Genomic DNA, 23,568 nt, shown 5'->3' with positions numbered 1-23,568 from the left:
GTAGAATTAGGCTATTTGGCCCATCAAGTCCACGCAGCCATTCAATCATGGCTGATCTATCTCTCCCTCCTAACCTCATTCTCCTGCCTTCTCCCCAAAACCTCTTGACACCTTTAAGGGTCTGTCCCACTTTCCCCGAGTCCTCTGCCGAGTTGAAAGGACCTTAAAAAAAAAAAAAATCAAGATTTTTGTGATCTACGAACTCCTCCTCCTGACTATCTTTTTACTCGTGGACTTTTTTTGTCATGCTGGAAAAAACGTCCCGACTTACCTGATGCCCTGAGTACCTACGGCTGGCATAACGAGCCACTACGATATATCTACAGACTCCTACGCTCGCTACGGACATTCTCCGAGCTTGAATCAAGGGGAAAACTCGGGAGAATTCGCGAGTAACTCGGGAATGTGGGACAGGCCCTTTACTAATCAAGATTCTATATCTCTCTACATCACCGTCTATATCTCTCGTTCCCTCAGTCTGAAGATGGGTCCCGACACGAAACGTCACCCATTCCTTTTCTCCAGAGATGTCTGACCCACTGAGTTACTCCAGCTTTATGTGTCTATGTTGAAGTCATAATCAGTTTTGATGGCATGTTTGAAAATTTAAAATAAATGGTTTGATAATAAGCCATTCGAAATATGTCCAAAATCTGTATATAGCCAATTAACATTTGGAAAGCCACCGTGCTGCTTCTTGCCTCATGCCAACCAGTTGACAAATAATGCAGAGTTCCTATGCCTCTTGAAAAATCAACACATTTTAACACAGGTCAGCAGCATTCACGTTACGTTATAAGCCCGAGACCTTTCTCAGCAAAAGAACCTTACTACAAAGAACTCCCTGTAAATCAGCTCAATAAAATATTTAACTCCCACCACATAGGATCTACAATCTAAAATGTTAACTCTGTGTCTGTTTCCACTGGTGTAGCCTGACCCCTAAGTGTTTCCAGCACTTTCTGTTTTTACTTTTGAATTCCAACATCAGCAATTTTTTTAATTTTCAATAAATATTGATCATGAAAAGGATAGAAACATAGAAAAATAGGTGCAGGAGTAGGTCATTCGGCCCTTCGAGCCATTCAATATGACAATGGCTGATAATCTAAAATCAGTACCCCGCTCCTCCTTCCCCCCCCCCCCCCCATATCCCTTGATTCCTTTAGCCCGAAGAGTTAAATCTAACTCTCTTGAAATCATCCAGTGAATTGGCTTCCACTGCCTTCTGTGGCAGAGAATTCCACAGATGCACAACTCTCTGGGTGAAAAAGTTTTTACTCATCTCAGTCCTAAATGGCCTACTCCTTATTCTTACATTGTAACCCCTGGTTCTGGACCTCCCCAACATCGAGAACATTTTTCCTGCATCTAGCCTGGCTAATTCTTTAAGAATTTTATACGTTTTGAACCCCACTCATCATCCTAAATTCCAGTGAATACAAGCCCAGTCAACACATTCTTTCATCATATGTCAGTTTCGCCATCCCGGGAATTAACTTGAACCTACACTGCACTCCCAATATCAATAATGTCCTTCCTCAAATTAGGAGACTAAAATTGCATACAATACTCCAGGTGCGATCTCACCAGGGCACTGTACAACTGCAGTAGGACCTCCTTGCTCCTAAACTCAAATCCTCTCGCAATGAAGGCTAACATGCCATTAGCTTTCTTCACTGCCTGCTGTACCTGCATGCTTACTTTCAATTACTTATGTACAAGCACACCCAGGTCTTGTTGCACCTCCCCTTTTTCTAATCTGACACCATTCAGATAATAATCTGCCTTCCTGCTCTTGCCACCAAAGTGGATAATCTCACATTTATTATCCACGTTATACTGCATCTGCCATGCATCTGCCCACTCACCCAACCTATCCAAGTCACCCTGCAGCCTCATAGCATCCTCATCGCAGCTCACACTGCCACCCAGCTTTGTGTCATCCACAAACTTGGAGATGTCACAGCATGATTTCCCCTTCATAAATCCTTGCTGACTTTGACCGATCCTGTCACTGCTTTCCAGATGCGCTGCTATAACATCTTTAACATCGACTCAAGCATCGTCCCCACTACCGATGTAAGGCTAACTGGTCTATAATTCCCCGCTTTCTCTCCCCATCCTTTCTTAAAAAGTGGGGTTACATTGGCTACCCTCTGGTCCACATGAACTGATCCAGAGACGAGAGAAGATTGGAAAATGATCACCAATGCTTCCACGATTTCTAGGGCCACCTCCTTGAGTACTCTGCGATGCAGACCATCAGGCGCTGGGGATTTATCTGCCTTCAGTCCCAACAGTTTACCTAACGCCATTTTCTGACTAATGTGTATTCCCTTCAGTTCCTCCCACTCACTAGATCCTCAGTCCCCTAGTATTTCTGGGTTTTTAAACTTTCAAAATAAGAACGCGTACATCACGCCTTTGGGTCATTCGACTATAAATGTGTCCATTAAAAAATGTATTATGTCCTATGCATGTTTCATAGAAAATGCTCAGCCACTGTGTGAATTCTGTGCTTGCAGAATGATCTAGATTCTCGATTACCGAGATTTGCTTTCGAAAGATGTTGTCGATAAATACTATCAATGTACTGGAAAGTTCCAAAAGAGAAAAACAGAATAGGAGGCTGGCATAGGGAAACCAATGTCAATGACCCAGTGACAATTTCTGACAGGCAGTGGCCGATTGTAGTGGGTCCAGGTCAGGGCCAAGAGCGAAGGCCAGGCCTGCAACCGCGCCCGCCCCTCCATTACCTTTAAAGTCACACTCGGACAACATCACATACACCACGCTCGGGTCCAGATGAGAAAACATCTCCATCAGCCGGTCCAGTAGCTCTTCCTTGTTCATCCCAGGTCCCACGGCACCGGCAGCGGCGGCCAGCGAACTCGAGGCCGAGGCCCGCGAAGGAACCGGGCCCCGATCAGCCGGAGCCATCTCCGAGGTGCTGGTACCGGTACCGGGCGGTGGAGCACATTCAGGCGGTCGAGCAGTGGACGCGGCGCTGCTCTTCTTCTTTTTCGGCATTGTTGTTGTTGTTGATATAATGATATCCAATGGCACTATTGGCTCTCCCTCAGCCGAGCCCCGGACCAGGGAACGGCATCAGCTCGAGGCCGAGGGGGCGGGGTCAGAGGTGACGTCGCCCGGACACAGCAGGGGGCGGGGCCTTGGATGGTCACGTGACCGGGGTTGGCGGTTGGTCAAACCCAGCTCACGCCCCAGCGGTAATATTGACTCCTCTAATTTCATGTAAACCCCTCTCTCCCCGCCCCGTCCCTCTCTCCCCGCCCCGTCCCTCTCTCCCCGCCCCGTCCCTCTCCCCCCGCCCCGTCCCTCTCTCTCCCCGTCCCTCCCTCTCCCCGTCCCTCTCTCTCCCTCCGTTCCTCTCTCTCCCTCCGTCCCTCCCTCTCCCTCTCTCCATCCCCTCTCCCCCGTCCCTCTCTCCCCCTCCCGTCCTCTCTCACTCCCGTCTCTCCTCTCCCCCCGTCCCTCCTCTCTCCTCCCCCTCTCCCTCCCTCTCATCCCGTCCCTCTCCCTCTCCCCCCGTCCCTCTCTCCCCGTCCCTCTCTCCCCGTCCCTCTCACTCCCCGTCCCTCTCACTCCCCCCGTCCCTCTCACTCCCCGTCCCTCTCTCCCCCCGTCCCTCTCTCCCCGTCCCTCTCTCCCCGTCCCTCTCACTCCCCCCGTCCCTCTCACTCCCACCGTCCCTCTCTCTCCCACCCACCTTCTCCGACTCCTTTCATTGTCTTTCTTATTAACTGTACTGATTGTATTCCTTGTCACCTTCCCCTCAGCTAACAATGAACAAATCTTAATTTCCCCAGCAGCGTCTGCTTTGATCTGTCGTTTTCACACCTTGCCCTTCCATATCTCTCGACTCCCTCTCCACTGACTCAGTCTGAAGAAGGGTCTTGACCCGAAACATCACCCATTCCTGCTCTTCATAGATGCTGCCTGTCCCGCTGAGTTACTCCAGCATTTTGGGACTATCTTTGGTTGGCCAAACGCAGTTGCTGAGTGGGCGTGGGCATGCCCAGCACCGGGCAACCACAGCTGATGATCGATCTGGACTCCCTCAAACTAAAGGGCCTGTCCCACTTTCACGACTTAATTCAAAAACTCTGCCGTGTTTATAGGACCTAAAAAAAAAAATCAAGATCGTGGTAATCTACGAACTCCTACGGTCTTCCACGACTATGTTCACGAACTCCTACGAGTATGTCTACGAATTCCCACAACTATTTCGATGCCCACCTTACGAGTAAAAAGTTGCAATTTCTTTCATCCCGACCATTTATTTACTCGTGGACATTTTTTACCGGGCTAGAAAAAACGTCCTGACTTACCTAATGCCACGAGTACCTACGGCTAGCATAGTGGGCCGCTACGATGTATCTACGAATTCCTACGGACTCGTTACGAACATTCTGCGGGTTTGAATCAAGGGGAAAACTCGGGAGAATTTGTGAATAACTCGTGAAAGTGGGACAGGCCCTTAACCAGGAGGATGGAGGAAACGATTCAGAGCCTCATTGAAAAACAAATATAACAACCCCCCAACCATTTGTGGGATCCCCTGGCTCATGACAGTTCATAACAAGAGGAGGGGGTATTGGGGAAGGCACTGAGCACCTGCAGGCCTGTCATCAGGACTATACACACAAACCCAGCGTCCACCTCCCAACTGACCCACCCCACCAGTTCTGTCAAGCATCTCCTGCCCCTGTGGCTGGCCAAGTCAACAGCTTCAGATCTGGAGTGAAGTACGCCTTCCTCCACCTGATGGATTGCCTGTGAAGAAGTGACTCAATCAGTAAAGTGGATATCTGAGATGCTTCATTTTGCAGAGAGCTATCAATTTCCCAACATTATTATTAGTTTAGCTTCAGAACATTTACAGATATTTTATGGTTCCTTGACTAGAAAATTGTTTTAAATGTCTACTTTCTCTATTGATATAAATAAATAAGTAATATCATTCTTTTAATCAATTTCAAATTTAACAATCACATCAAAGATTGGTTTCTAAAAAATCCCAGTCACCTTCTCATTTCAAAAATAAAGGACAGAGTATTAACATAGTGAACAAAAAGTGTTCATTGTGCCACCCTCAGCCCCTATTGCCCCCATCCACAAAATGTCCTACTGTCTTCCTTAATATTTCCCAATCCTTTCCCCTTTCTATCAACTGCCATACCTCGCCTAGCCTATCCCTGGCATAATATTACCTGCAAGAGATATGAAAAGGATATCACCAGCTGTAAGAGGATACCATTTCACGGAATGTTTGACACAATAGTTTGCACCATTGTGGCCTGGTTATCTGCTATTACTGACAATTTATCGTATTATTGATTGTTGTATGTTTATTTGTTGTATTGTGCCATTAATGTGCCTGCCAAGCTTAACTCTTGTTCCATCAGGCTAAGATAGAAACAAATTTTGATTGTTCTTATTTTGCAGATTATTCTGTCAGCTTCTTTCCCTATCAAATATTACACATGATATGACATCATGGAGCTGTATTACTTGTGGATTCCTTCCTCTATTACATCAGTCTGGATTGTACTGAACCACAGCCAGGCTTTCATAGAGAACTGCTGGCCAACAGCTTGACATGGGTCAATATGTTCCTGCTACACCAATTCAGTGCAATGCTTGAAATCAGGAATGATGTGATCAGGAGGACAAATGCACATTTTTCTCACCTTCCATTCCACTGCTTGATCCAACATTGAGTCCAGAGGTTAAGATCAGTCATTCAACCAGTGCATGAATGGAGAGGATTTCAAAGCTGGTAAGTTTTGCTATTTTTCTTTCTTTATTTTATTTCAAATCAATGTTTAATTAATTGATATTGGTTGAAGGCATTGTAATTTTAACATTTTTTTGATATTTTGATCCTTTTGAAATGTTTCTGAATCACCACTATTTAAAAGCTGCTCTTTGGACTGACAGCAGAGGCTGGGCCTCAAAATCTATCATTTATGGGCTTGCTTGCTCATGATATGTTCCACTTTTGGGATGACTTCAGCAGCGAGACCTGGAGCTTTATTTAAATCATTGTGCAATGGTAAATGTAAATCTGCAGATAGCAGAGGAGTGAGCACAAGACAGATATAACAAGATCAATTTATCATCCTGCATTTAACTCAGTAAACAATTAGGAATACAAAATGGAGCGTGCAGGGTGGATGGATGGGACTGGTCTGTTGGGAAATTGACAGGACCCAATATACTGACTTTGCATTCAGCTGTCTAGATGATAGGTACCTCTGCAGATCTTTCCTTAAAGCTACTGCAGCAATCCAGCTTTTGATTACCAACACTCCTGTGGAACTTCAGAACTAAGGTCTCTGGTCTTGTGTAACTAAGCTCTTATTAAACATAGAAACATAGAAAATAAGTGCAGGAGGAGGCCATTCAGCCCTTCGAGCCAGCGCCGCCATTCATTGTGATCTTGGCTGATCGTCCCTTATGGTATAGTGAGAGGTGGACAACAGTTTTGACAATGAAATAGGGTTTATAAAGATCAGAACAAAATAAGTGATAAGATTACTGAAAGAAAATGCAGAGTTGAAGCTTAGATTTCCGAAGACATGTCTGCCAACGTGGCTTCAGGGTGGGAAACAAAGCCAGATTGAAGAAATGTGGCTCTTGGAGAGATCATAAGATCCTAAGTGATAGAAGCAGAATTAGGCCATTCGACCCATCAAGTCTACTCCGCTATTAAATTATGGCTGATCTATCTCTCCCTCCTAACCCCATTCTCCTGCCTTCTCCCCATAACCTGACACCCATACTAATCAAGAATCTATCCATCTCTGCCTTAAATATATCCACTGACTTTGCTTCCACAGTCATCTGTGGCAAAGAATTCCACAGATTCACCACCCTCTGACTAAAGAAATCCCCCCTCAAAGGTTCAAGGTTCATTTATTGTCACATACACCAATTAGTGTAGTGAAATTCAAGTTGCCATTGCAGCTCATTAATAAGAATACAACATAACATTATAAAGAAATGTAACATAAAATATAAAAACATTCCCCCCACAATGGTCCCCACTGTGAGGGAAGGCACAAAGTCCAGTCCCCATCCTCTTGTCCACCCATAGTCGGGCCTATTGAGGCCTCTGCAGTCGCCGTTACGGGGCCCGATGTTTCAGGCCCTTCTCGCCGGGTGATGGTGCTCCGGCGTCGGGAGAACCCTCTCAGCGGCTTGGGATGCCTGGAAGGGCGACTTCCTTACCGGAGACTGCGGCTTCCGAAGCCGACAGGCCGCGCTGGACGGTGCTCCACCATTGGTGATCTTGGCATGAGATCCCAGGCTCATGATGTTAAAGTCAGCTGGCCTCTCCACAGACCCGCAGCATCGCGATGTTTCATCGGCGGTCTCAGCATTCCGGAGCTCCAGTGCGGCGACCCGGGCAAGACATCGCCCGCTCCGCGATAGCGCTCCAGCGCTGTGCCGCCGCCGAAGCCGAGGTTCTGGCCGGTCCCCTCAGGAAAGGCCGCTCCAGACCCGATGATAGGCCGCGAGGACGGGTCGATGACGCTGCTCGGAGGAAAGCCTCCTCTCCGCCCAGGTAGGGACTAGGAAAAGCAGTTTCCCCCTCCCCACCCCCCACATCCCCCACATAAAAAGACTAGTCCTCCAAAAACAAAACACTGTTTAACATACTAAAAATTAAAAAAGAAGCGAAAAGACAGACAGCTGCAGGCAGGGCAGCCATACCCAACTGGACGGCGCCCCTTCCTCATCTCTTTCCTAAAATAACATCCTTTAATTCTGAGGTTATGACTTCTTGTCCTGGACTCTCCCACTGGTGGAAACATCCTCTCCACATCTACTCTATCTAAGAGAAATAAAACTATATGAGATTACAGAGGTAGACCGATGAGATAGGGTAGCATGAGTTGGCTTACACCTATCCCATATAAAATAGAATTAGCATAGTGTCTTTAAGTATTGATGGTGGCTCATCATTATCTTCCCAAAACTATTATCCATGTGCTATAAATGCTGGTCTTGTCAGTAATACCCAAATATGCTTGTGTTATCTTATTTCTTATTCTCTTTTTCCATTATCATCATCTTAACATTCGGCTTTCTTTCTTTCATGTCTCCATTTTTGTTTTAACCATCACCTGACTTAAGATTTAGACACTGTTATCATGGCCAACATTTGCTGTTTCCCATAACATGACTAACAAGAGAAACTGATCCATGAGGTGTGATGAAGATGATTTTCTGGTGGAGAATAAAGTGGTAGACAGTATCAACAGCAACACTAAATTAACTCTGCAAAAGTTTTTTTAGAGCTTTATTGAGGCATGGAATCAGACACACTGGGAACTATATTCTCCCATGCTGTCCAAGAATAGCACTAGAACAGAGCAAATTTTAATTGTAAGGCTAATGATTCAGCCTGTTCCTGGATCAATTCTCATGTCTTTACAACCACTGAATACAGGTTCATCATGATTGGTCTTTCGTTAGAAATGTTTATTTCCCAAAGTCCATCAATGATGGACTCAATGAGTTATAACAGATTGTTTTAAAAAAAAGGGCAGTACATTACCCCAGTGTGATTCCCTAGTGATTGATCTTCAATTCCCTTGGTTCATCCACAGATGATAGAATGCTTACTTATCAAAACTTGTTCACTGATTTTTTTTTCCTGGCTTCCTACTTCTTCACAGCCTTGCTCCAAACATGCACAAAAAACAATTGATACTAGAAGATGACATTATGGCAATATTTGTCTAAATTTGACACAACAGATCACTAATAAAATTAAAGATACTGGAGACTAGGGGAAATATCTTTAATGGCTGAAATTTCCATCAGCCATAAATTCAACAATGTGGCAATTCACTGATGATGGTGGTGTTCCGATTCATTCATAAATCCTCAAATAATGAAGAAACCCACATGTACATTGAGCAAGACCTAAATAACTTAGAGGCCTCGGTTGACGTGCAAAAAATTACCTAGATCATATAGCTATCCAGCCTATAACAAACATAGAAACATTGAAAATAGGTTCAGGAGGAGGCCATTCGGCCCTTCGATCGTCCCCAATCAATAACCCGTGCCTGCCTTCTCCCCATATGCCTTGATTCCACTAGCCCTTAGAGCTCTATCTAACTCTCTCTTAAATCCATCCAGTGATTTGGCCTCCACTGCCCTCTGTGGCAGGGAATTCCACAAATTCACAACTCTCTAGGTGAAAAAGTTTTTTCTCATCTCAGTCTTAAATGGCCTCCCCTTTATTCTAAGGCTGTGGCCCCTGGTTCTGGACTCGCCCAAAATTGGGAACATTTTTCCTGCATCTAGCTTGTCCAGTCCTTTTATAATTTTATATGTTTCTATAAAATCCCCCTCATCCTTCTAAACTCCAGTGAATACAAGCCTAGTCCTTTCAATCTTTCCACATATGACAGTCCCGCCATCCCAGGGATTAATCTCGTGAACCTACGCTGCACTGCCTCAATCACAAGGATGTTCTTCCTCAAATTGGGAGACCAAAACTGTACGCAATACTCCAGATGTGGTCTTACCAGAGCCCTATACAACTGCAGAAGAACCTCTCTACTCCTATACTGAAATCCTCTTGTTATGAAGGCCAACATTCCATTAGCTCTCTTCACTGCCTGCTGTACCTGCACACCAACATTCAGTGACCAGTGTACAAGGACACCCAGGTCTCGCTGTACCTCCCCCTTACCTAACCTAACGCCATTGAGATAATAATCTGCCCCCTTGTTTTTGCCACCGAAGTGGATAACCTCACATTTATCTATATTATACTGCATCTGCCATTGCCCACACACTCAACCTGTCCAGGTCACCCTGCAACCTCCCAACATCCTCTTCACAGTTCACACTGCCACCCAGCTTGTGTCATCCGCAAACTTGTCAGTGTTGCTCCTAATTCCCTCTTCCAAATCATTAATATATATGGTAAACGGTTGCGGCCCCAACACCGACCCTTGCAGCACTCCACTCGCCACTGCCTGCCATTCTGAAAAGCACCCGTTCACTCCTACTCTTTGCTTCCTGTCTGTCAACCAATTTTCTATCCACGTCAACACCCTACTCCCAATACCATGCCCTCTAATTTTAGTCACCAGTCTCCCGTGCGGGACCTTATCAAAGGCTTTCTGAAAGTCTAGATACACTACATTCACTGGATCCCCTTCATCCATTTTACTTATCACATCCTCAAAAAGTTTCGCTCCTTTCTTGAAAAGTGGGATAACATTAGCTATCCTCCAATCCACGGGAACTGATCCTGAATCTATTGAACATTGGAAAATGATCATCAATGCTTCCACTATTTCTAGAGCAACCTCCCTGAGGACCCTGGGATGCAGTCCATCAGGCCCCGGGGATTTATCATCCTTCAGTCCCATTAGCTTACCCAATACTATTTCTCGTCTAATAAAGTTTAATCACCATCCTTTTAATTCAATGGCATAATCATCCTTAAAATCTCTTCTATTAGTTAGGTTTAGTTTACTATTGCCACGTGTATCGTGGTACAGTGAAAAGCTTTTGTTTCCGTGCTATCCGGTCAAAGAAAAGACTAGTGGGAATTCATATGACGAGTAATTCAACTAACCAGCCAAATGAATATGATAGCTAAACTTCACATCAAAGTTTGGATAAATTGTGATGAATGACTCAAACCCTAATTCCCAATGCATTTCACGGCCAACAAAATATAGATAGATAGATATAATTTATTGCCACACAACCAGGGTCGGTGGAAATTTGTGTTGTCAGCAGCAGTACAATAATAAAGAACACACAATAAAACTGTAACACAAACATCCATCACACCATACCGTGAGTGCGATGGAATACTCTCCTCTTTAACCAATCAATCCCATTCTTGCAGCACTCAAGAAATACATTGTCATCCAGGAAAAACCATTCCACTTGATTGTTATCACCATTCAAGTTGAAGCCCCCCCCCATCATCAATGCAGTTTTCTTTGAAAAGCAAACCCTCCCCCCCAGACTCAAAGGACAAATGCATTTGGTATGTAGAAACACCAAAATTTCCTTTCTGGGTCACATACTAACTTCACCTGAAAACATACTATTCCCTTGCCAAGGGCAAGTAAAAATCCTGGCGGTTCCTTCTGTACAGCACTATGGGAAAGCCCTTCACTATATGGCTGCAGAAATTTAAAAAGGTTCTCATTATCTTCTCAAAGAAAATGATAGGTGATCAATAACTACTGATATTGTCACCATGAATGAGTAATAATGTTTCTGTACTGGCATAAGCATTAGCTTGTTCTGGGTTCTCTTCCTAAAGGGAATCAATGTTTCCTACATTGGAGGTATATGCATATCCCAGGGCTGCCAACTCTCACGCTTTGAGCGTGAGATTCACGCCCTCAAGCAAACTCTCACGCTCATCAGAAATTTCTCACGCTCAATGGTGAGAAATTTTGTGATCAACGAAAATTTCAAAACTCGGATAAACTGCATGGTCAGCGGGTGTTGGAGAGCAGGGGCTGCGGGAGGGATGGGAGCAGAACCAGCGGCGGGAACAGATGCGAGGAGCCGGGACTTGCGATGTATTTGCGGTGCTGTCGAGTGTTTGCGGCGCTGCGAGTCGCTCGCTGCAGCTCTGGCCATGGAGCACTCCAGACAGTGCGAATGTCCCGGGCCGCGGAGCCGTCGGAAGCGTTGCGCCGCTGCTGCTGCCGCGAGAGTCTCTGTGCCGAAGGGACAGACTCTCAAAGGGAGGTGGAGAGAGAGAGAGGGGAAGGAGACAGGGAGACAGTGCGGGGAGAGAGAGGGGGGTGAGAGGAGAGAGAGGGGAGAGACAGAGGGGCCGTGAATGGAGAGAGAGAAGAGGGAGAGGGGTGAGAGAGAGGTAGGGGAGAGAGAGGGGGGAGAGTGAGGTGGGAGAGGGGGGGAAGAGAGAGAGGGGTGAGAGGGAAGAAAGAGGGAAGAGAGAGGGGTTGGAGAGGGAAGAGAGGGTAGGAAAGAATGGGAGGGAGAAGAGAGAGGGGTGGTAAAAGAGAGAGGGGGAGAGGGGGAAAGAGAGAGAGATGGGGGGGGTGCAAAGAGAAAGAGATAGAGAGAGGAGAAAGAGAGAGGGGAGAGAGAGCCAGGGGAAGAGTGAGGTGGGAGGGAGAAATGGGGGAGAGAGGGAGAGAGATGAGAGAGAGAGAGGGGGAAGAGAGAGAGGAGAGACAGAGAGAGAGGGGAGAGTGTGTAGAGAGGGAGAGATAGAGAGGGAGGGGGAGAGAGGGGGGAAGTGAGGGAGAGAGAGAGAAGAGGGAGAGAGAGAAGAAAGAGAGGGGGGAGAGTGTTAGGGGAAAGAGAAGGGAGAGGGGGAGAGAGAGAGGAGAGGGGATGAGAGAGAGGGTGAGAGTGAGGTGGTAGGGAGAGGGGGAAGAGAGAGAGGGGGTGAGAGGGGAGAGAGAGAGAGAGGGGAGAGAGAGAGAGAGGGGGGAGAGAGTTAGGGGAAAGAGAGGGGAGAGAGAGTTAGGGGAGAGAGAGTTAGGGGGGAGAGGGGGCGAGAGAGGGGGGGAGTGAGGTGGGAGGGAGAGAGGGGGAAGAGAGAGAGGAGGGGGAAGAGAGAGAGGGGGAAGAGAGAGAGAGGGGAGAGAGAAGAGAGAGGGAAGTGGAGAGAGTGAGAGGGGTGAGACAGGGGAGAGAGGTGGAGGGGAGGGAGAGAGAGAGGTGGAGGGGGGAGAGAGAGGTGGAGGGGGGAGAGAGAGGGGGAGAGAGAGGGGGAGAGAGAGGGGGGTTGAGGGGGGGAGAGAGAGGGATGAGTGTGAGGTGGGGGGGGGAGAGAAAGAGAGGTGGAGAGAGAGGGGAGAGAGAGGGGGTGAGAGTGAGGTGGTAGGGAGAGAGGGGGAAGAGAGAGGGGGAGAGAGAGAGAGGGGGTGAGAGGAGAGAGAGGGGAAGAGAGGAGAGAGAGAGGGGAAGAGAGGAGAGAGAGAGGGGAAGAGAGGAGAGAGAGTTAGGGGAAAGAGAGGGGAGAGAGAGTTAGGGGAAAGAGAGGGGAAAGAGAGGGGGAGAGTGAGGTGGGAGGGAGCGAGGGGGAAGATGGAGAGAGGGGGAAGATAGAGAGAGGGGAGAGGGGGAGAGAGAAGAGAGAGGGAAGTGGAGAGAGTGAGAGGGGTGAGAGGGGAGAGAGAGGGGGAGGGGAGAGAGAGGTGGAGAAGGGGGGTTGAGAGAGAGGGGAGAGAGAGAGGGATGAGCGTGAGGTGGGAGGGAGAGAGAGGGGAGAGAAAGAGAGGTGGAGAGAGAGGGGAGAGAGAGGAGAGAGAGGGGGGGAGAGAGGAGAGAGAGAGGGGGGGGAGAGGGAGAGGGGGGGAGAGAGAGAGGGGGGGAGAGGGAGAGGGGGAAGAGAGGCAGGGCTGCCAACTCCCATGCATTGAGCGTGAGAATCACACATTTCACCAAATTCTCACGCTGATCACAAATTTATCTCGCTCTGTTGTGAGAAATTCTGTGATCAACGAAAATTTAAAAACTCGTATCAACTGCATGGGCCGCGGGTGTTGGAAGCGGAAGCAGCAGCGGGGACAAATGCGGACGGGGAGCGGGGCTGCAGAGTGTTTTCCGGGCTGGCGAGTCGCTCACTGCAGCTCCGGCCATGAAGCAGCCTCAGTGCAAGAGTCCCGGGCCGTCGGAGGCGTCGAAGCGTTGCGCCGCTGCCGTGAGAGTCTCTGTGCCGAATTCGCCCAGGTGACCAGCATGGATCAGGCTGCGGCTCGGTGCATCCTGGAGGACAACCAGTGGCTGCTGGAAGTAAGTACCAAGCACTGGGTAGATACGGTGGAAGATAGTGGACTTCAAATGGGGGTGGTTGGTGAAAGCATCCTGCTTGCCTGCTAGATTTTCACTTATTGTAACTGCAGGAAAAATGTTCCCGATGTTGGGGGCGCTCAGAACCACGGGTCACAGTTTAAGAATAAAGGGGGGGGGGGCAGTTAGGATTGAGATGAGAACAAACTTTCTTCACGCAGAGAGTTGTGAATCTGTGGAATTCTCTGCCACAGAAGGCAGTGCAGGCCAATTCACTGGATGTTTTCAAGAGAGAGTTACATTTAGTTCTTGGGGCTAACGACATCAAGGGATATGGGGAAAAAACAGGAAAGAGGTACTGATTTTAGATGAATAGCCATGATCATATTGAATGGCAGTGCTGGCTCGAAGGGCCGATAGCCTATTCCTGCACCTATTTTCTATGTTTCTATGCTTGAGTATATGGCAATAAAACTCGATCACTTGATTTTGAAGCATTCATGCATGGTGGAGGTATAATGTAGTCATAGAGTGATACAGTGTGAAAACACGCCCTTCGGTGCAACTTGCCCACACCCGCCAACATGTCCCAGCTACGCCACCTGCTTTTGGTCCATACCTCCAAACCTGTCCTATCCATGTATCAGTCTAACTTTTTCTTAAATGTTGGGATGGTCCCTGCCTCAACTACCTCCTCTGGCAGCTTGTTCTAAACCCATCACCCTTTGTGTGGATAAAGTTACCCCTTAAAAAGTTACCTCTTAAAAATACTTCATACAAAAAACATTGAAATCATACTTCTACAGTGCACTAAAACATGATTTTAATACATCAAATTTCAAAAAGTTCCTACCCTGGGAGGGGGGACACCCTTCTTCCACACCCTCTCCCCACTCGGTGGCTCCACTCCCTCACCGGGTACCCCCAAGGCCAGTGATCAGTGATCGCACAGCCTCCTCCCTTTCAAAAACGCTCCAATCCAATTTAAAGCATATATATTGCATTCAGGTGTAAGTTAAAAGACTCGCTACAGTATGCACCATATTGCACAATTTCAAGCTGAAAAATGCAAATGTTCCGTACCCATGGGAGGGGGACATTCTCCCCCCCCCCCCCCCATCATACTCCCTCGGGCTTGGTCGCAATTTCTCACTCCCAACTCTCACCCAATGTTGGCAGCCCTGATATCCTAAGCAAGGCTTATTCATTCCTTACCAAAAGAATCTATGCCAAGTGATTATATGCGTATTTATGGGATCAATTTCTGGGTGGAAAGAAATTGCATCTGCAAAAGAAAAACGTAAGATGTTTCACTGGACTCGTATTTCTTGGTTGTAAGACTATCGTGAACTAGCAAGGGTTTGATTTCAAAATGACAAAGACATTCTCCTTATCTCACATCTAACGGAAGGGCATTGATGGAAATGTTATGTATCTCTCGGCAGATTCAGCTTGAGTTAAATATTCGCGGCATTTTCTGACCCGGAGATGTCGTTGGCAGCGCCTGCACATCTGGCTGCCTTCGGTAGGCGTCGCTACCGTTGCCTTTGGCCTGAGCCGCTGTTCGGGTGCGGCGACGGCTGCTCCTCCAGGGCAGGTGGCGCTCTCCTGCTTGGGTCCGTGTGGCGCGTTGCGGCCGCTCTGTCCGTTGTTCCCCGGCGCTGTCCTGCTGCCGCCGCTCGGTGCGACTGTGCGAAACTATTGCTCCCTGGATAGCTGAGAGGTCTGGCGTGATCCATGAGGTGAGTGCAGCTGCCAGCGCCGGCAATAGGCCCGCTGCGAGGCTCCCGCTCTCCTCCCCCGGATTAATTCACAGCTCGAGAGGTACTGACGGTGCGGGGAGTGAAGGCCAGGCCGAGCCGAACGGCCGCCGCTCTTATTAAGAAAAATTACAATCTACCGCAGAGTAGCAAAGTTCTGAAGACAAAACAAGTCGGCGAATCGATCAGTAGTGCGCCTCGACCTGCTCCCCATTTCTTACAATTTGTGGCGGGATATTCGCAAGTATTTTCCGAATTCCTCCTCCCCACCCCCTTCCGCGCCGCCATGAAGTTGTAAATAAATGAAGGGCGGACGGAACGGGGAATGAGGAGGCTTTGCTGCAGCCGCCCTGAAGACGCCGTGTTGTCGCTGGAGCCCCGGTATCGAGGCCTAGCTTCCTAGGCCCAAAAAGCAGGCGGGTGGCGGGCGCGAGAACTTTTTTTTGTAGCTGCGGGTTGGGCGCATGTCGTTTGTTTCTTCCTGCAGGAACTAAATAAGCTTTTAATCAGTTCTCTTGTTCCCCTCCCCGGCACGGGGTATCTTTTTGTACGGGAAAGAAGTCGCGGGTCGGCCGTATAATTGTTTTCTCTTTGAATTATTATTTGATTCTAAAAAAGAGTGCAGAGAGGGTAAAAAAGCTTCTGAGTAACATTTTAAACTTGTGTGTGACCAGCAGAGGCCGGTAGTGATCTACAGAAAGGGAAAAATCGAAGGATGGCTTTCCCACAGCCAAAACCTGCCGATGGAAAAATTATAATATACCCTCCTGGTGTTAAGGAAATTACTGACAAGATATCCAACGATGAATTGGTCAAAAGGCTAAAGGTATGGTCGGATGTTTATGTATTCATTTAAAAAAAATGTTTGTGGACTATGCTTGTCAAAGAATGCTTCAGTCACTGAACACGGGAAATGTTGAAAAACTTGGCCAGGCTATTCAATAATCTATGAAGAACTTAAAATCGGTGTCACTTTCCCGATTTGCTGATAAATCTGAAACAAGGTCCCGACCCAAAGCGTCACCTACCCATTTTTTTCCAGATATGCTGTCTGGCCCACTGGGTTACTCCAGGATTTTGTCTCTTGGCATTATTCCTGTTATTGACACTTTCTGGAATATATTGAAATGTCACAAACTATTTCATGAACAATATCGGCAAAATTCAATGCAGAATTACTGGTATTTGACATTTGTTTAAAGATTTACATTTTAAGAAATTTCATGCAAGAGGTGTGAGTGTTTATGGAGGTTATTCCAGAGTTTGTCAACTTAATGTACAGCCATGAACGATGAAGATATTAAAATCAGAGTTGTTCATTGGAGGTCATATCTTGTGGAGAGTAGGGTGCATTGTATTGCAGCAGTGGTTTACGAAAAGATTCATGGCCCTGTCCCACGGTACGAGTTCATTCCAAGAGCTTTCCCGAGTTTATTAAAAAAATCAAACTCGTGGTAAGCACGGAGAATGAACGTAGCGGGTACGTCGGAGCTCGGGGACGTCTCTTAGCGGCTCGTAACGCTAACGACAGGTACTCGGGAAGACTAGCTAATGGCAGGTAAGCTCGGGAAGACTCATGAAGATTTTTCAACATGTTGAAAAATGTCCTCAAGAGCCCCGAGTACCGATGCGGCCATTATCATAATTTTCCGAGTTCTAATCAGGGCAAACTCGGGAGAGCTCTTGGAATGAACTCGTAACGTGGGACAGGGCCATTAGGAAATCTGAATTAGATCTGCCTGTTTCTTTTCAAATGCTATTTTGCCTATGTAATATTTCCATAAATTTGGTTTTATAACATTAATTAATTAAAAAGAAGAGTGACATGCGTTGGGAGGGGAGGAGGGGGGGGGGGGGGGGGGGAGAAGAGTAGCGTCTCCGGAGGTGCTTGAAAGCAATAATTTGCATTTTTAAATAGAAGCATTGCTCAGCAAGAGACAATATTGGATCAATGAGCTTCGGGGAAGTGGGACAATATAGATTGGACATAGGCACCAAAGATCTGGATGTCCTCAAGATTATGGTTGGGTAGGATGTGCGTGGCAAGCTCAGTATGCATTACTATATGCAAATCTAGAGATTAAAAATGCATTGGATAATGTAAATATTGTTTTACAGTTGTTGAAATATGGCAGGAAATTTCATAAAGATATTTTTATGTGCTTCTACAATTCTCTTTTGCCATTAACCTGATAATTTTGTTGAAGTTAAATGTTTTTGATGGATAACTCGTTTTTTCTCTCTCCCCGCATTGGGTGTAACTTTGTATGGATAGTTACAGTAATATCTTGATTTATTTTTCAAAAATAGCAGTGAAATGCAGAATTGAGAACATAGATATTTTTTAAGATATTAGAATTGAAAACATTGGACATTCCTTGGTATTATGGAGAATTGCTGCCACTGGTTAACTTTGATATCAGAATCCCAGTATTGTAACATTTACGTCTAAATTTTACCCAATGCATCAGAGTAAAGGTGATAGCGTGGCATTCTATTAACTAGAATTTTTATTTCTACGGACATTTGCCAAGTTTTATTTATTTCTACTTCTGTTGCTGTATCATCTGCTTTGCTGCTATATTGGTATGGGCTAGCCAAGCAACCAACAACTGGAAAGAGTGCAGAGAAGATTTATGAGTATGTTGCCAGGACCTGAGGGGCTGAGCTACAGGGAGAAGTTGGGCAGGCTAGGACTATATTTCTTGGAGCGCAGAAGGCTGAGGGGTGATCTTAGAGAGATGTGTAAAATCACAAGGGAAATAGATAGGGTGGATGAACAGTCTTTTACCCAGGCTAATGGAATTAAAAACAAAACAAAACAGAGGACATGGGTTCAAGGTGAGAGGGGCAAGATTTAATAGGGACTTGAGGGGAAACCATTTTTCACTATGAGTGTGGTGGGTATGCGGTACAATCTGCCAGACAGATACTGTAACAACTTTTAAAAGATACTTGGACAGGTACATGAATAGGAACGGTTTAGAGGGATGTGGTTCAAATGCAGTCAAATATGACTAGCTTAGATGGGGCATCTTGGTTGGCATGGAGAAGTTGGGCTGAATGGCTTTTTTTCCCGTGCTCTACGACTATAACTGACCTCTAGTGCTGTTTGTGTGGAGGTTGCATTTTCTCCCTGTGACCGTGTTTGTTTTGTCGCATCGGCCAAAAGATATGTGGGTTGGTTGGATAATTGGCCACTGTAAATTGTGTAAAGTGTGTAGATAAATTATAGAATCTAGAGAGGAATTATAAATTATAGAATCTATTTATTGTGTACAGGGCTCTCGCTTAACTTTTTTCCCCTGTTGCCAGCGCAGGCAACCTCGGCAGCATTTTAGGTTGCCAAATGACAGATTAGGTGGTCATTTAAGACGGCTTGCATGACGCGTGTGATAATGTACTCGGACGAAGTGTATAGTTACCAATCGGAATTATGGTCAATGAAGCATTCACATATTATTTCTGCTTCAATAAAGTCACAAACTAAACATATTCACCAATCAAGACATGATATATACCACAATGACATGCAGCAAAATTATAATACAGAATCGCATCTCTTTTTACACGTTGCAATAAATGCAATTTCTATTATTTCTTTTCACTTCCAAACAAAAATCTGGTTGGATTATTCAGTGTATGATCAACCTCGGTGTGACCAAGTGCAGGCTTGGCGATCGCTTCGCACAACACCTACACTCAGTTCACAATAACCAACGTCATCTCCCGGTGGATCAGCACTTAAACTCCCAATCCAAATCCGACCTTTCTGTCCTGGGCCGCCTCCATGGCCAGAGTGAGGCCCACCGCAAATTGGAGGAACAGCACCTCAAATTTCGCTTGGGTAGTTTTCACCCCAGTGGTATGAACATTGGCTTCTCCAATTTCAGGTAGTCCTTGCTTTCTCCCTCCTTGTCCTCCCATTCCCAGCTCTCCCACAGCCTACTGTCTCCGCCTCTTCCTTTCTTTTTCCCGCCCCCCCCCCCCTCCGACATCAGTCTGAAGAAGGGTCTTGACCCGAAACGTCGCCTATTTCCTTCGCTCCATAGATGTCGCCTCACCCGCTGAGTTTCTCCAGCAATTCTGTTTACCCATTCACACAAGTTCTTTTATCCCACTTTCCTCACCCACTCCCTACACATTAGGGGCAATTTTACAGAGACAAGTTAACCTACAAAGCCAATGGGATGTGGCAGGAAACCCACACACTTGCAGGGAGAATGTGCAAATTCAACACAGACAGTGCCCGAGGACAGGATCGAACACAGATCTCTGATGTGTGAGGAAGCAAGTCCACCAGCTGTGCCACTATATTTTATTTTCCAACACACAACAAATTATACGTTGATAACTTTTGTTACTAAAAAAAAAAGAAACTATCCATTTTCAGCCTTAAATCTCTAAGTGACACTATGTCCCCCCTTTACAGCTACTGTATGTTGTAATTCAGTTCAAGACAATGGGGCAGTACATTGGCCATAAAGTTGCTGCCTAAAATTGCCAGAGGCCTGGAATTGATCCTGAATATGGGTGCTGTCTGATGGTTTGCTCCTTTTCCCTTTGATCGCATGGGTTTTCTCCGGGTGCTCTTGTTTCCTTCCACATTCCAAAGTTGTGCAGGAACTTTTTTCAGACCCAACCCAATATTTTCCTTTTGTCCAGAGATTCTGTCTGACCTGTTGAGTTACTCCAGCTTTTTGTGTCTATCTTCAGTTTAAATCAGCATCTGCAGTTCCTTCCTTCCTATACACACGATACTATACGATAGAACTTTATTAATCCTAGGAGGTAAATTCTATATATATATTTATATACTTATATATTCATATATAAATATACACTGTTTTGTTTTCTCGTTTATAACATTGTTTACAGAGTACTAAGTTTACATATTCTGTTGTGCTGCTGCAAGTAAGGATTTCATTGTTCTAACTGGGACGTGAGAGAATAAAACGCTCTTGGCTCTTAACTTACGTAGCTAAGGTGTGGGATAGAACTAGTGTACGGGTGATCGGTGGTCGGCGTGGACTCGGTGGGCCGAAGGGCCTGTTTCCACGCTGTATCTTTAAACTAAAAACACTAAAACCAGAGGAAATGTAAAGAAGTCTCTAACTGAAATGTCACCCAATTTCTTCTATCCAGAGATGCTGACTTCTCCATGGAGTCCCCCCCGCACAATTAAAGCATGGAATAGTCTTCACCCTACCATAGTTCCCCCACCAGACGCAACTAAATTTAAGGTAGCTCTTTTTTCCCAAGAGCCCATTTTTGCTTAAGTCCAAGTCAAGAGTCAAGAGAGTTTCATTGTCATGTGTCCCAGATAGGACAATTAAATTCTTGCTTGCTGCAGCGCAGCAGAATATGTTCAGTGTGTCTATACACCATAGACCATATATATATATATATATACATACACAATTAATAAACAGATAAAGTGCAATAAGCTGTTATTTTTTGGAGTTTGGTAGTGGTGGGTTAAATTCCATTTGGAATACTTTTGGAGGGCCAGGAAACCAAGAAGCAAGAGTTACTCCAGCTCCAGGGAGTGATTCTGCGTTGGTTTTCAGCGGTCACGGCGAGGCGGCGACCAGACAGCAATGACGGCCAGATCTCCCACAATGCAAAGGGAGGGAGAAAGTGCCCAGTGCCGACCAGTTGCTGTTGCAGTGCGCATGTGCTGAGCGGCCGATGATGCGCTGGCCATGGTTGTGCGCATGTGCAGGGGAAAGGTTGTGCTGGCCGTAGCAGTGCGCATGTGCAAGGTGGCCTGCCGTGCGGATGAGGAGCGGACGGAGAGCGGAGACCCGGCGGCCTGTACACGGATATGGATGGCGGGCGGAGACGGAATGACAGAGAGAGAGATGGAGAGGCACCGCTCAAAGTTGCTTGCCAAGCCGGGCAAAATGGGACGGCTGTTAGGTCGCTAATTTCGAGCCCTGGTGTATATATGGTCTATGTACACACTGAACTTTAATCTTCCGTTTTATGTTTACACATTCTGTTGTGCTGCAGCAAGTAAGAATTTTGTTGTCCTATCTGGGACACATGACAGTAAAACTCTCTTGACTCTTGGAATTGATGGGAAGTCCAAAATAAGTTAGGGTAGCATTAATGTGCATATGGTTGCTTGATGTTCAGCGCAGACTCAGTAGGCCAAAGAGCCTGTTTTCTTGTGCATTTCTTTGACTTTGATTTCATGCTCAATTTACTAACATTAAATTACTATATGGTGTGCGTAGTGAACAAATGCAAAATATTGTTTTATTGTAATGATTTGGCTCTTACACTTGAAAATATTGTTCAGAGATTTAATTGACTTGATAGCAGAAAGCCGAAGGTGATGGTGGAAAGTTGTTTTTCAGACTGGAGGCTTCTGGCCAGTGGTGTCTCTCAGGAGTCACCGCTAGTCTCATTGTTATTTGTTATCTATATCAATGATTTGAGTGAGAATGTGCAAAGATGGTTAGTAAATTTGCAGATATCACTAAAACTTGTGTTGACAGTGAAGAAGGTTATTGACAAGGTTAATTCAGATAAGTGCGAGGTGTGCCATTTTGAACTGTCAGACCAGTTTTATGGAATTGGGCAGAAGACTGAAAAGCAGGACCTGCAGGTTTGGTTCAGTACCTCGTGCTAGTGAAGGTAAGAATAGTAAGATAGAGGATATGGATGTATGACTGTGGAGTTGGTGCATGGACAGGAATTCAGATATCTGGATCATTGGGATCTCTTCCAGTGCAGGGGTGACTATAAAAGGGACGGGTTGCACCTAAACTGGAGGGGGACCAACATCTTAGCGGGAAGGTTTGTTAACAGCACATATTTTAATGCAAGGGGCTTGACGGGTAAGGCAGATGAGCTTAGGGCATGGATAGGTACAAGCGACTGGGAGGTTGTCGCCATGACTGAAACCTGGTTAAGGGAGGGGCAGGACTGGCAGCTCAATGTTCCGGGGTACAGGAGCTTCAGGAGAGACGGGTGAGTATAAAAGAGGAGAGCGAGTTGCAGTGTTGGTTAAAGAGGATGTCACGGCTGTGTTCAGATGACACAAAGCTGGGTGGCAGTGCGAACTGAGGAGGATGCTATGGGAATGCAGGGTGACTTGAACAGGTTGTGGGAGTGGGCAGATGCATGGCAGATGAAGCTTAATGTGGATAAATGTGAGGTTATCCACTTTGATATAAAAAACAGGAAGGCAGATTACTATCTAAATGCCATCAAGTTGGGAAAAGGGGAAGTACAACAGGATCTGGGGGGTCCTTATTCATCAGTCTATGAAAGTAAGCATGCAGGTACAGCAGGCGGTGAAGAAAGCGAATGGCATGTTGGCCTTTATAACAAGAGGAGTCGAGTATAGGAGCAAAGAGGTCCTTCTGCAGTTGTACAGGGCCCTAGTGAGACCACACCTGGAGTATTGTGTGCAGTTTTGGACCCCTAATTTGAGGAAGGACATTCTTACTATTGAGGGAGTGCAGCGTAGGTTACAAGGTTAATTCCCGGGATGGTGGGACTTACATATGCTGAGAGAATGGAGCGGCTGGGCTTGTACACTCTGGAGTTTAAAAGGATGAGAGGGGATCTTATTGAAACATATAAGATTGTTAAGGGTTTGGACACGCTAGAGGCAGGAAACATGTTCCCGATGTTGGGGGAGTCCAGAATCAGGGGTCACAGTTTAAGAATAAGGGGTAAGCCATTTAGAACGTAGACGAGGAAATACTTTTTCTCACAGAGAGTTGTGAGTCTGTGGAATTCTCTGCCTCAGGTGGAGGCCAGTTTTCTGGATACTTTCAAGTGAGAGCTAGATAGGGCTCTTAAAGATAGCGGAGCCAGGGGATATGGGGAGAAGGCAGGAACAAGGGTAATGAGGAAGGGTTAGTTAGCAGTTTTGTTGTGCGTGGCCCCTTGGGCAAGAGTGACCATAATATGGTTGAGTTCTTCATTAGGATGGAGAGTGACATTGTTAATTCAGAAACAAGGGTTCTGAACTTAAAGAAAGGTAACT

The 23,568-nt window shown here is 46.2% G+C and overlaps 2 protein-coding genes across 18 annotated transcripts in view; one reads left to right on the top strand and one right to left on the bottom strand.

The window, feature by feature from the left end:
- The window catches only part of n4bp2 (NEDD4 binding protein 2), a 74,475-nt gene extending 71,334 nt beyond the window's left edge, over positions 1-3,141 (bottom strand). Inside the window, exon 1 of the mRNA XM_033027411.1 lies at positions 2,760-3,141. Within this exon, the coding sequence (XP_032883302.1) occupies positions 2,760-3,033 (274 nt within the window). The 5' untranslated portion in view covers positions 3,034-3,141. The remainder of the gene's footprint in view (positions 1-2,759) is intronic.
- Positions 3,142-3,154: 13 nt separating this feature from the next.
- The window catches only part of pds5a (PDS5 cohesin associated factor A), a 200,643-nt gene continuing 180,229 nt past the window's right edge, over positions 3,155-23,568 (top strand). Inside the window, exons 1-3 of one of the 17 annotated variants that reach the window (XM_033027317.1) lie at positions 3,155-3,233; positions 5,473-5,806; positions 16,238-16,386. In XM_033027317.1, coding sequence (XP_032883208.1) covers positions 5,782-5,806; positions 16,238-16,386 — 174 coding nt within the window. In that variant the 5' untranslated portion in view covers positions 3,155-3,233; positions 5,473-5,781. Of the gene's footprint in view, positions 3,234-4,277; positions 5,270-5,457; positions 5,807-15,150; positions 15,543-15,604; positions 15,625-16,234; positions 16,387-23,568 lie in introns of those variants that run through there. The other 16 variants (XM_033027285.1, XM_033027250.1, XM_033027267.1 and 13 more) reach the window with 16 other exon arrangements.

This window comes from Amblyraja radiata, chromosome 1, assembly GCF_010909765.2.
Source record: "Amblyraja radiata isolate CabotCenter1 chromosome 1, sAmbRad1.1.pri, whole genome shotgun sequence".
Classification (NCBI taxonomy): Eukaryota; Metazoa; Chordata; class Chondrichthyes; order Rajiformes; family Rajidae; genus Amblyraja; species Amblyraja radiata.
The sequence above is the reverse complement of the archived record's forward strand: the minus strand, read 5'-3'. Positions and strand labels throughout refer to the sequence as shown.